Source organism: Ranitomeya imitator, chromosome 8, assembly GCF_032444005.1.
Source record: "Ranitomeya imitator isolate aRanImi1 chromosome 8, aRanImi1.pri, whole genome shotgun sequence".
Taxonomy (NCBI): domain Eukaryota; kingdom Metazoa; phylum Chordata; class Amphibia; order Anura; family Dendrobatidae; genus Ranitomeya; species Ranitomeya imitator.
Genome location: NC_091289.1, coordinates 163533672 through 163547140, shown reverse-complemented (window position 1 = coordinate 163547140; position 13469 = coordinate 163533672). Strand labels below are relative to the sequence as shown.

Here is a 13469-nt window from a genome sequence, read left to right as displayed (position 1 = left end):
CACACAAACACACGGACACGGATAATTCCGGTACCGATTTTTCAGGTACCGGAATTATCTGGACGTGTGAGACTGGCCTAAGGAGGGGAGGATTGGAAAAAAGCAGCAATTCTAGGATTGTGTTTTATTTTTAAAGGAATCCATCATCAGGTTTTTGCTATATAATCTGAGAGCAGCATGATGTAGGGGCATAGACTCTAATTCCAACAATATGTCACTTACTATGTTGCAGTTTTGGTACAATCACAATTTTATCTGCTTTAGATCTAGCAGCTCTCTGAATATTCATATTCATATTCATGAGCTCTATATAACCCTGCCCACATCTTTGATTGTTTTTTTTTTGTCTTTATGAAGAAGCGGGAAATACTTCGAAACGCGTTGAAAAAAATAAAAGACCGCAAACTTACATGGTGTGGACCTGGATTTTCCATGTCTCTTACCAGCAGCGCGGATTATCCACATTTTTCCCTTTTTGTAACACAACACTGATTCGCTTCTTTCTGTGTGCGCTGTGCATTGGCAGAAAGCATTCAATCAGTGGTGGGGAGGAGTTATACAGAGCTCATGAATATGGAGGACTATACGGCAGCAGATTTACTAGTCCTGTAGTGATATTCTCCTAATAAACTGTGATTTAATCAAAACTACAGCATGCAGCCCAGTATTTGACATATTCACCGGAACAAGGGCTCTGCCTCTACACACTAGGCGACAAAAACCTTCTTAGTGATCAGATGAAGAGTTTTATGAGCAGTTTGTCATCAAGATGAGGAAGAATGTGAAAAGTGCGTCTCAGAGTCCGTAGAACACAGCAAATAGAATATATGACATGTTCTATCTCACATAATGTGCTACCCTAATCCTCTAACAAACACAATCTCTAATTCATTTCTTTGCAATCAATGATTCAGAACACTTTAGGAAGAACATTTGCAGCATTGATAGCAAAAACAATTTTTTTATGAGAAGTTCATCAAGTCACTGAAAGTATATAACAATGGAAATCAATCCCTGCGAAGCCGCTAACAGCTTACAGGAATCGGTAACAATGTGTAAAATGCTGAGAAATAATTTGTCACACCTGAAACCACACGAGACATTAGGTCCATGAAAGTCCATAAAGAAGTGATACATTTGTCTTTTATTAATATTTTTACCGACTTTGTCCAACTCTAATTCAGCAACTGTCGTCCATTGAACAAGTTCATTAAAGACATCATCATAATAATAATATTTATTTATATAGCACCAACATATTCCGCAGCGCTTTACAGTTTAACAGTTTCAAACACAACAGTCATAAGTAACAACGTTAACAAAACAATAATTAAAGGGAAATAAGACGACCCTGCTCGTGAGAGCTTACAATCTACAATGAGGTGGGGGAGATACAAAGTACAGGTGTGTATTTACAATGATGTATTTACAATGATGGTCCAGCCATCTTCAGGGGATGGGGGATAGATGGGGACACACACACACACAAACATAAAATGAGTTTGATTAGTGAACCTGGTAGGCCGCTCTGAACAAATGTGTTTTGAGCGAGCGCCTAAAACTATGCAAATTGTGGATGGTCCTAATTTCTTGGGGTAGAGCATTCCAGAGGATTGGTGCAGCACGGGAGAAGTCTTGGAGTCGGGAGTGGGAGGTACAGATTAGTGCAGAGGTTAGTCGAAAGTCATTTGCAGAGTGCAGCGGTCGGTTAGGCCGATAGACAGAAATGAGGGAGGAGATGTAAGGGGGTGCTGCACTGTGGAGAGCTTTGTGGGTGAGAACAAGTACTTTGAATTGTATCCTGTAATGAATGAGCAGTAACGACTAGTCGTAATGTAACGACTGGCGAAGAGCGGACGTGTCCGAGTAACGATTAGCCAGATGGACAACCCTGGCTGCCGCATTAAGGATAGACTGGAGAGGGGAAAGTCGAGTGAGGGGGAGGCCAATTAATAGAGCATTGCCGTAGTCCAGACGGGAGTGGATCAGGGCGACAGTGAGGGTTTTTGTTGTTTCCATGGTGAGAAAAGGGCGGATTCTAGAGATGTTCTTTAGGTGTAAGCAGCACGAGCGGGCAAGAGATTGTATATGGGAGGTGAAGTAGAGATCGGAGTCAAACATAACACCCAGACAGCGCGCCTGCTGCCTATGTGTTATTTTGGTGCCACCCACGGAGAGGGAAATGTCAGATTTAGGGAGGGTAGTTGATGGCGGGAGCAGAAGAAGTTCAGTTTTGGAGAGGTTGAGTTTCAGATAGAGAGCAGACATGATGTTGTAGACTGCAGACAGACAGTCAGTGGCGTTTTGTAGTACAGCGGGGATAAGGTCAGGGGATAACATGTATAGTTGTGTGTCATCAGCATAAAGATGGTACTGAAAGATAAATCTGCTGATGGTCTGTCCAATTGGGGCTGTGTAGACGGAGAAGGGAAGGGGGCCAAGGACTGAGCCCTGAGGTACCCCGACAGTGAGAGGAAGAGGAGATGAAGTGGAGCCAGAGAACAACACTGAAGGAGCGGTCAGAAAGGTAGGAAGAGAACCAGGAGAGAGCAATGTCCTTAATGCCTAGTGACTGGAGCCTAGAGAGTAGGAGAGGGTGGTCAACAGTGTCGAAAGCTGCAGAAAGGTCGAGAAGAATGAGCAGAGAGTGGTCAACATTACGTTTTGCTGTCAGAAGGTCATTGGTCACTTTGATGAGTGCAGTTTCAGTCGGATGTAGGGGGCAGAAACCGGACTGTGAAGGGTCTAGAAGGGAGTGAGTGGAGAGGTAATGGGTTAGGCGGGAGTATATCAGGCACTCCAAGAGTTTAGAGATGAAGGGGATATTGGAGACTGGTCTGTAGTTGTTTGTGCAGGATGGGTCGAGAGCGGGTTTCTTTAGTAATGGAGTAATGATAGAGTGTTTGAAGAAGAAGGGGAAAATGCCAGAGGAGAGGTAGAGATTAAAGATTGTAATTAGGTGAGTTGTGACGAATGGAGAGAGAGACTGGAGGAGGTGTGAGTGAATAGGGTCGGTGGTGCATGTAATCGGATGAGAAGAGGAGAGGAGCCTGGAGACTTCTTCTGTGATGGGATCGAATGTGGAGAGTGAGCCAGGGGAAATGCAGGGAGGGATGGGAGTCACTGAACTTGGTGATTGGGAGCGGATTTCCTGACGGATATTGTCTATTTTCTCTATAAAGTGGGAGACCAGGTCATCATCACAAATGTCTGTGATAGGGGCTTGTGCTTTTGGCCTGAGGAGGGAGTGAAAGGTGTCAAAAAGTTTCTTAGGGTTGTTGGCTAGTGAGGAGATCAGGGTGGTGAAGTAGGTCTGTTTGGCGAGGTGAAGGGCAGAGTTATAGGTCCTTAACATAAATGTGAAGTGTATGAAGTCTTCTGGTGTGCGTGTTTTCCTCCATAAGCGTTCAGCACACCTAGAGCATCGCTGGAGAAATCAGGTTTGCGATGTGAGCCAGGGCTGTTTCACTCTGTCTTTGGAGGAAATTGGAAATTATATTCAACATAATACACCGAAACCAAAGCCATGAAATAAGCCAATAACACTGATTGTCTTGATACAATGTTGGAGGGGATATTTCAGGCAGCAAATGAACATGAAGTGTTGGAAGCTGGTAACCTGGGCAAACATAAGAATCCGAGGCATTCTACAAGGGTCAAATTAAGGTGGCTTGATGATTGCGTTTAAGTATCAGATCGTGGGCCCTGACATTCATATTAATGCTACTTTGACACATAGAACCTATGTAATATACGGTAACTACAGACCAACTGCGATCCTAAATGGCAGCAATATTCCACAGTGGCAGTGACCTCTTTCAGCAGGATAGTGTGGTGTACCATACTGCAAAGAATTCACGATCTAGACTTGGCCTTCAAATGTTCCAGATCTCCATCCAAATCAGCACCTGTGGAATGAGCTGGAAAAGAGTGATCCATGGAGGCTGAACATCACAACTAAAGCACCCCCATATACATTGACTGAATGATTATCCGATCTTTCGGCCAACGACAATCAGATCCATTTTTCCCATATACAGGAGCTCTTGTTTGACTGAGTGCCCCTGTGATCTTTATGAGAGAGAAACCTACAGACATCTGTATTGGCAGCTTATTTCTGGAAGAACAATGCGATCGGCAGTCTGAATTCAGACTTGCCCAATTTGAATCTTCCCCAACAATCAGTTGGCCAGTGCCACCGTACACATTAGAGTGTTGGACGAACCCATCAATATCGGCAAGTGTGTCCAACAATAATCTCACATTTATGGGAAGCTTTAGAGTTTCTTGCTAACATTTTGGAGCCAGATACCACAACACACCATCAGAGGTCTTGTGGAGTCTATGCCTCAGTGATTCAGAGCTGTTTTGGAGGCACAACGGGAGGCTACATAAAAATTGTAGTCTGAATGTTATGAATATATTCCTTTCCCACTGATTTAATGAATTCTTTTAATTAAGCTATTAAGCCATCAATCATTCCATTGTTTCAATTTTCTATTTCACCGACTGTAAGAACCTCTCAGGAGAAAAAAAAAAGTCCAGTATTCTGAAATCCCCTGTTCTTAAATTATCTCTGCGAACCTCTCTGGAATTTCCCTACTTGAAAGAAATCAGGCTTGTGCATAAAGATGAACGAGAAAAGCATAAGTGCTTGAGAAGGAAAGCTAAACCTAGTCCACAATAAATGGGTCATGCCCCAACCATTGTAGATAGCATGAGCTGCTATCATTTTCAAAAGAATGGTATCATGAAGGCTCTTGCCAGCAAAGTACTAGTTGTTTAAAGGGAAAACATCGCTATGTGAAATCACTAATCCCCTTCTAAAATGTATTTTAACCACCGCAGTACAACATACCTAAAAAATAAGTTATTCTTGTCCCACGCCATATGTAAATCACTGCCGAGAGGTCCCATGGGTTGCCCCAAACCATCCATGATTTTACTCTTGTCCTGCATCGTATGTAAATCACTCCCGAGAGGTCCCATGGGTTGCCCCAAACCATTCTCACCACCTCTGCAATATTCTATAATTAAGTCCTCATGCATTAATTAATGAGTATGATGTCCCCTACATCACCCCATCACACTGTCTACCTCCCTCTCGCTTATCATACACCCCAAGGCTCGCGCATGGGCATTGATCAGATCATAAGGTGAGAGCAAGGTGTCACAACGATCTGCTCTTTTTATAGAGGACAACCAAAATTAATCTGTAGCACCAGGATCTGAAGTAAGAAGCATTATAGAGATCAATGGGTTGTCTGAGCATTGCATGATAATTCAGAGTGATAAACATTTTTTGTAGCTACTCTGTGCTCTGGTTTAGAGATGTGGATCAGAAACATATAAAACCATTTTTAATAGAAGACATTCTGAGACTTTGATATTGGTGACCATTCAATTGAATAGGTCATCACTATTAGATTGGTGGGCAGCGGATTCCCTGCACCTCATGAATGATCAACTAGTTGAAAGTACCGCAGGATTACAAAAGTGGCCCAGCTGCTTACATTGTGTAGCGGCTGTGAATGGTATTGCAAGTTTTCTCCTATACAAATGAATGGAGGAGAACTTGCAATACCATTCATGGCCACTACACAATGGAAGGAGCTGTGTCACTTCCTGTATGCCCCAGCAGCTATATCAGCTGATACGTGGGGTGTCGGGTGTCGGACCCCCACCAATCTTATTTAGATGACTGATCCCAATATCAAATAAATGGAAAACCCTCTAACTTTTGTGTGCATTTGTCACCCAAATAACAGCTAATAAAAATTTAGAACATCAAAGAAATTAAACGGTTTAAAACGAACTTTGGGGTGTTTTGTAGTTTATATAATGGAAAAAGAAAATGAGATCAAGTAAATTAAGAAAGATATAACAGTCATGTAATAAACTCAATCTAGTGAGGTTGCATCACTAAGGCCAATAATGCCCCATTACGACATCATGGAATATCTACCTTGCCAAGTAGGTAACAGTTCACAGCAATAATTATTATACAAATATATGTGTGGAGGCAAAAAAAAGTTAAAAAAAAAGATAATTTACAGTATATTTTGCCTAGTAAAGACAGATCATAGACTTTCTGTAGGTCATGAACTACTGATCATATGAGATAAAACTGAGTAAGGCTTAGTAAATTTTAAAGTGCGTAAATGTCCAATAATTTAACCTAGAACGTAATATAACATACCAGAACATAATATCAGGACAGAACAGTCCTCCGTCACTTTGACTATAAATGTAGAGGCGGACACAGATAGAGGCACCTCTGTGCAAAATCACTACATTGGGTCCTTGCAGTGAATTAGCTCATCATTGGTGTCTAGTACAAAGGCTTCTTGCTGCTTTGGAGCGTATATCAGTCCTCTTACCTCTTCGGTTACTTTCACACTTGCGTGGTTTTAGATACGTCGCAATGTGTCGTTTTGGGAAAAAACGCATCCTGCAAAGTTGCCCCCAGGATGCGTTTTTTTAACATAGACTTGTATTGCCGACGGATCGCGACATATGGCCATACGTTGCGTCCATCGTGCACTGGATGCATCGTGTTTTGGCGGACCGTCGTCACAAAAAAACATTCAAGGGAACGTTTTTCATACATCGCATCCGCCATTTCCTACCGCGCATGTGCAGCCAGAACTCCGCCCCCTCCTCACCGGGACTTTAGAATGGGCAGCGGATGCGTTGAAAAACTGCATCCGCTGCCCACGTTGTGCAGAATTTTCACAACGTACATCGGTACAAGGCGCCGACGCTTAGCGACTGCCGCGTACCGACGCAAGTGTGAAAGAAGCCTTAGGTCCGTGTGTGGCTGCACAGGTTGCACCAATGTTGTGTCTGCTTCTCCCTGAATGGTACGTAGGATAGTTTTGTACAGTATTAGTAAAAAAGTAGAAAGTGCCTCTAAATTCAGTAAGTGGCCATGGACCTTCATGAAGCTGAACCGGTTAGGAAATGGAGGAATGTCATGACCTAACTGATTGATTGCTGAGCAAATGCAGTGCATAAAGTCACCTGCAGTGACTTACCGTGGACAGCCTGCCCACCCTGCAACCTCAAGTGGTAAAAATAGTGTAGCCTAAGACAGCAATAGAAACCAAAGTTTGTAAAGTGAAGAGATGTCGTAGGCTTAGACCAGTGGAATTATCACCTGTGCGATACTAAGGAAATCCTGAAAACATGATCGGTTGGTGGGCTTTGAGGACTGGAGTTGAGGAACACTGAGTTAGACAATGTGAGACACTTTGGCGGTTGATGATAAGCTGTGCCATAGGCAGAGACACTGGAGATAACTATGGCCCAGATGGTGAAGCTTCTGTGAGCTGATGCAGTGAGCAATATTATGGTCTACATTGGGAGTTCTGCTGGGAGCATGATTGTGAATACTGCTTGTACTTGGAGCTGTGAGTAATATTCTGTATGTTCCTACGAGAAAATCTGCACACTGCTCCCGATGTGAAATACTGCAAGGTGTTCTCTAATAAATGCCTGGTACATAAAGGTGTTGAAATATGTTTTCTGCCAGTGACAATCATTGCTGTACTAGTTTAAAGGGAACCTGTCAGCAGGATTGTGCTCAGTAAACTACAGACAGTGTCAGGTCAGCGCCGTTATACTGATTATAATGATACCTGGGTAATGAAATCCGTCTTGTGGTTGTTGTTTTATCTTATTTTCAGTTTTGAGTTAATGATATGCTCGTGCTTTGGGGCGACCTGTGCAGGTCTTCATGTGGTGCTCTTCCTAGATATTCATCATTATGGCTTATGACAGATCACGGATCCCTCACTGACCTGCCCCCTATTTTACATACTGTATATCTTATTGTTTGAAAAATTACATTCATCATGCAAGCTTCGGCACTGTAGCATGATCGCATCTATAATATCTATATTTTCATTTAATTTAGTCATATAAATTTCTTGAGAAAAAAAAATAACCAAAATGGAGGCGCCAATGCCTGCGCCGTAGCATCTATTGTGTTCTGAATGATGCTACTGCGCAGGCGCCATTTTAATAATAATATTAATAATCTTTATTTTTATATAGCGCTAACATATTCTTCAGCGCTTTACATATTGCATACATTATCATAATTTTTTTTCTCAAGAAATTTACATGGCTAAATTAAATGAAAATATGGATATTATACAGTAGATGCGATCATGCAGCAGCACAGGCACCGCCGCCTGCATGATGAAAATAATTTTTTTCATCAAACAATAAGATATACAGTATGTAAAATAAGGGGCAGGTCACTGAGGGATCAGTGATCTGTCATAAGCCATACTGGTGAATACCTAATCAGTGCACCACATAAAGACCCCCACAGACCACCCCGGAGCACGAGCATATCATTAACTCAAATCTGAAAATAAAGATTAAACAACAATCACAAGATGGATTTCATCAACCCAGGTATCATTTTAATCAGTATAATGGCCCTCAACGTGACACTGTCCTTTACTCAGCGCAGTCCTGCTGACGGGTTTCCTTTAGGAGATTTTTCTTGCCAATTGACATTTCCAAGGCACAGTAAGGTTTTGGAACCTCCATGTTTCATGTCGCAGTTTTATCTTAAAAACCTCAACCTCAGAGCCACAGTATCTTAGTATAATCGCCAGGTAACTGGAACGCTAGCCAGGGCCGTGGGATACTTGGTACCGAGTCCAAGGTGTTAGGCCAGACAGGTGAGGTGTAGTTCAGCTGTCCTGCCAGTTTCTGCTGTCTTATAATCCCTCACAAACTCCGTCTTCCGGCTACTGGTGCTGCGCTCTGCAGGGAGGTAGCTCAGTCGCAGCTATTCTCCCCAGTTCTTACTCTCCTGTGCTTCACTTCTCCAACACACTCTCTAAAATCTGTTCGTATTTCTCTTTCTCTAGGAGCTGCAGCACCCTCGTGGCTGCACAGCTCCTTTGCTTCCTTCTCCTCTGTCTCTCTGACAGGAACTCTCTCCCAGACTGGCTGACTTTCCCTCCAGACCAGAATATATATAGGGGAGCCACCCACAAGCTGGATCAGAGCTCCCCCTCCTGGCCTGGAGTGTGAACATGTTGTATGCTTGTGTGTACCTGACAAAGAAGATCCTTCCTCGCTTCCAAGCATGACATCACTCTCCCCGTGAGGAAAGCAATGCCACTGTGACAACCTGGACCCTGGGGTGTCACATAACCACCATGCTCTCTGCTTCAAAACTGCAGTGCTACGCCATCATTGTTGAGTAACCAATTACCTTGTATCTTTACTGAAAGACTGTAACCATCAAGCTATCCAGCTTCTTTCCACTTTGAGTTGAACCCTGCCATATCTGTCTAAGTCACTGCACCATCATTGTGCCGGAAGCCATGCCTGGATTCTATTTACATGTCCATTTGTGGCAGGTATTGTAAATGGGACTGACAACAGTCACCAAAATTAAAGAAGCACTCAAAGTTTTTATCCTGTTAATACACGGCAATCATATTACCTAGCATTGTGTACTTACAATTGCTCATTTTGCCTTCCTACCCTGATAATTCATCTTTTTTTCTATTTGGTCTATAGCATCATGTCTTTAAAAACTGAGTAGCTGAATCCATCTAAGCTTTATGTAGAAACAGGAGGTCAATTTTCCCTGCATGAGTAATCACTGCAAAAGTGCCTGGCAGGGGGAAGGAGGGAGCATCTGGGTCAAGAATTGAAGAGGGGAATGATAAATGCAGGGACAGGAAATTTCCTGTTTCTACATAGAACTGAGAAAAGAGAAGAATTAGCTGGGTAGAAAGAGAAAATGAGCAATTGTAAATACACAGTGCTATATAATGATTGCAATATATTAAGAGGAGAAAACTTTGAAGGGAGTGCTTCTTTAAGAGTATGTGATGAGCATCTCAAATGTCAAATGAGTGAATCCTAGGGTGCCCAAAAAAGGCTGAAAACATATGCACCACAGCCCCTTCTGGTATCTGATTGGGGGGTCCTGATATTCAAATTTGATGATAATATTTCTGGCATACGCCTTCTATCACGAAACCGCATGCTATAATCAATAGCAGACTTCTGCATATACTTTACCCTTCAAATACGGTATGTTCAGTTCAGTGAAAATTCAGTTTTGCCGAAAACTGGAGTAATTGTTTTATTTGGTGCCGATCGTCTATCTATAAGACGTCACGCCTGACATTTCTACATACTGCACCATGTCTTATTTATGTCTCCTTCAAAATCTGAACTGTATTTATATCCGGTATTTCAGCAGATAAAAGAGCATCAATTGGCATTCTTAGATGACATTTGCAAATATGCATTATGGCACAGCTAAATCTATATTAAACAACTTGTCCTTCATTTATTACAGCAGTTACAGAGCGTGCAATGCAAAGTTGATACTTAACATCCCCACAGGACTAAGAATCATAGTAATAGACACTCACCCACTGAGCACTACAATAAAGTCCATAACATTCCAGCCGTTCCGGAGGTAAGAGCCTTTGTGGAAAACAAATCCCAGAGCCACAATTTTAATTCCAGCTTCAAAGCAAAATATCCCTATAAAATAGGGTTCTGTCTTTTCCTGAAAATTAAAAAGGGAGAAGTGAAAAAACATGGGTACTATTAGATATTGACACATACCATATATACGCACAGGGTGAAGCTGATCTATTATCTATTATTATACTATCACTTATAGATATATGGTCATTTCAACACATATTAAAGCACATTCCAACATAGAAAAGTAGTAATAAATGATGAGAAGTTCCAACTGTTTAACCCATTAGATGCTGCAATCTAGGAGCCCTCATACACATTAAAAAGGACCTTTCACCAAATTTTTTGCGTTGAACTAAGCACATGATGTAATAGAATCTGCAAAGCCAATATTTTTTTTATTTTGCCTCTTTTTGTGAATATACAGCTCTGGCAAAAATTAAGAGACCACTGCAAAATGTTCACTTTGTCTGATTTATCTCTTTATAGGTATATTTTTGAGTAAACTGTAAATTGTTCTTTTATTCTATGAACTTCTGGCAACATGTCTCCGAAGATCCAAGCAATATATTTTGTATTTTTTTTTCTGACAAAGAAAAATGGTCAAAATGAAAGGAATCTGTCACCACTTTTTTGGAATATCGTGTAAGAATATCATTCAATTCAGTGTCCCCTATGCATTATACAAGTACTTTTGATACCCCTTGACTCCCCACCTATGATCCATAAATACTGTTTATATTCCTCCTGCGGTGTATGTAAATATCCTCTGTCCGGTCCGATGGGCGAGGCTTATTGTCCGTCTCCACCCCTCCTCGGCTTGCTGTACGTATTCTTTTCTGTGAATATCACAAATCGCGTATACAGTGCCTTGGTGCCAAGGTTTGTGTGATGCAACTTTTGCATGTGTTGCAACTTTTGTGCATGTGGCAATTTTTCCGCGTGTGCAAGTTTTGCGTGTGGTGAGTTTTCCATGAGGTGAGTTTTGCACGTGTGGCGAGTTTTGCGTGAGCCTAGTTTTGCATGTGGCGAGTTTTGCGCGTGGCGAGTTTTGAGCGGCGACTTTTGTGTTTCGACTTTTATGTGGCGAGGTTGGTGTATGTGTGGTGAAATGTGTGCTGAGGGTAATATGTGTTCAAGCACGTGGTAGTGTGTGGCGCATTTTGTGTGTGTGTTCATATCCCCGTGTGTGGTGAGTATCCCATGTCGGGGCCGCACCTTAGCAACTGTACGGTATATATTTGTTGGCGCCATCGCTCTCACTCTTTAAGTCCCCCTTGTTCACATCTGGCAGCTGTCAATTTGCCTCCAACACTTTTCCTTTCAATTTTTCCCCATTATGTAGATAGGGGCAAAATTGTTTGGTGAATTGGAACGCGCTGGGTTAAAATTTCGCCTCACAACATAGCCTATGACGCTCTCGGGGTCCAGACGTGTGACTGTGCAAAATTTTGTGGCTGTAGCTGCGACGGTGCAGATGCCAATCCCAGACACACACACACACACACATTCAGCTTTATATATTAGATTAGGATCGATGTGATACAGAAACTAAGTTAACAGTACAGTAAAAAAGAACACTCGCCTGCCTTGTTAGTCTGCAGTATTTTCTGCAAGTTCCTGAAGCAAGCAGTAATTTAGAAATACAGAGAGGGTTTTTCCTACGAGTCTCTAACATTTTTTGATGGGGAATTAATTAGAGAGGGGGTTTAACAAACTTTATGTCCTATTGCAAACTGGGCAAAGGGGAGAGTCCTACATCTGTAGCAAATAATTAACACAGCCAGACACAGACATGTAAGGAGGAAAAGGTGGAATGTTAGTGATTTCCCAGGACACAGAGTCAGTTTCTTATGTCTCTATTTTTATTTCAATATTATGAATGGTAATAAAGAAAATGAGAATTACGGGAAAAAGTGCCCATACAATTATCATCATTATACGTCACTTTTTCTTATATTATTTGGTACAGGTGACATAGTATTTTTTGTTAAAAGTTAAAAAATTGCTCTTTTTCTACACTTTCTGCATACCGTATATTAAAAAGAAAACAATTATTTTTCCCTAACAGAGTCTCTTCATGCGGCCAAAGACAACTGAAGTGGCCGCTAGTCCAGGGACCTGTGAATCTTTCTGTTGAACTCTAGTCCCTAAATTTGGGCTCTTACACAGTGAAATAGAAAGGGTATAATTAGTGTCACATTGCTGAAAAAGGAAATTGACGGGAAGACTGCTATCATTTCTAACTGAATAAATAAATGGGAATTGAGCCATTCGGGTCACAAAAAGTCCGATTAGGAGAAAGAAAACTTTTATATGTCCTTAAAAATGTACCCAAATGTATCCGAAGTGTCACAGGTAAGATATGACAGGCAAGGTGAAGGACTGGAATTCTTGAGATATAGGTCCGTAAATCAGCTAATCATAGGTGGGAATAAATCTAGTCCCGAGACCAAAACACCTTGTGTACATTGTTATCAGGCAGCAGAATAAGCATCGGATTGGGGTTTTCTCATCACTTCTAAAATGCAAACTGAACCCGACTCACATGACGGTTTTTGAGAAATACTTTTCTGGTGTTTCTGTATTATATAGTCCCTCTATTATTCCTACTGGAAATATATTAATAAATTGACAATTGGGTGTTACAGTTCCCCTTGTGAAAGTGCTGTATTGCTATATAGTCTCACAATGATTGGTAAGAGTGGGCCATATTATAAAAAATTGGCTGGTCCACTAAAGGTACCGTCACATTAACCCCTTTACCCCCAAGGGTGGTTTGCACGTTAATGACCAGGCCAATTTTTACAATTCTGACCACTGTCCCTTTATGAGGTTATAACTCCGAAACGCTTCAACGGATCCTGGTGATTCTGACATTGTTTTCTCGTGACATATTGTACTTCATGATAGTGGTAAAATTTCTTTGATAGTACCTGCGTTTATTTGTGAAAAAAACGGAAATTTGGCGAAAATTTTGAAAATTTTGC

The 13469-nt window shown here is 41.6% G+C and overlaps 1 protein-coding gene across 1 annotated transcript in view; it reads right to left on the bottom strand.

Moving 5' to 3' along the window:
* The window catches only part of CACNA1E (calcium voltage-gated channel subunit alpha1 E), a 782868-nt gene that overhangs the window by 238219 nt on the left and 531180 nt on the right, over positions 1 to 13469 (bottom strand). Inside the window, exon 5 of the mRNA XM_069737731.1 lies at positions 10422 to 10561. Within this exon, the coding sequence (XP_069593832.1) occupies positions 10422 to 10561 (140 nt within the window). The remainder of the gene's footprint in view (positions 1 to 10421; positions 10562 to 13469) is intronic.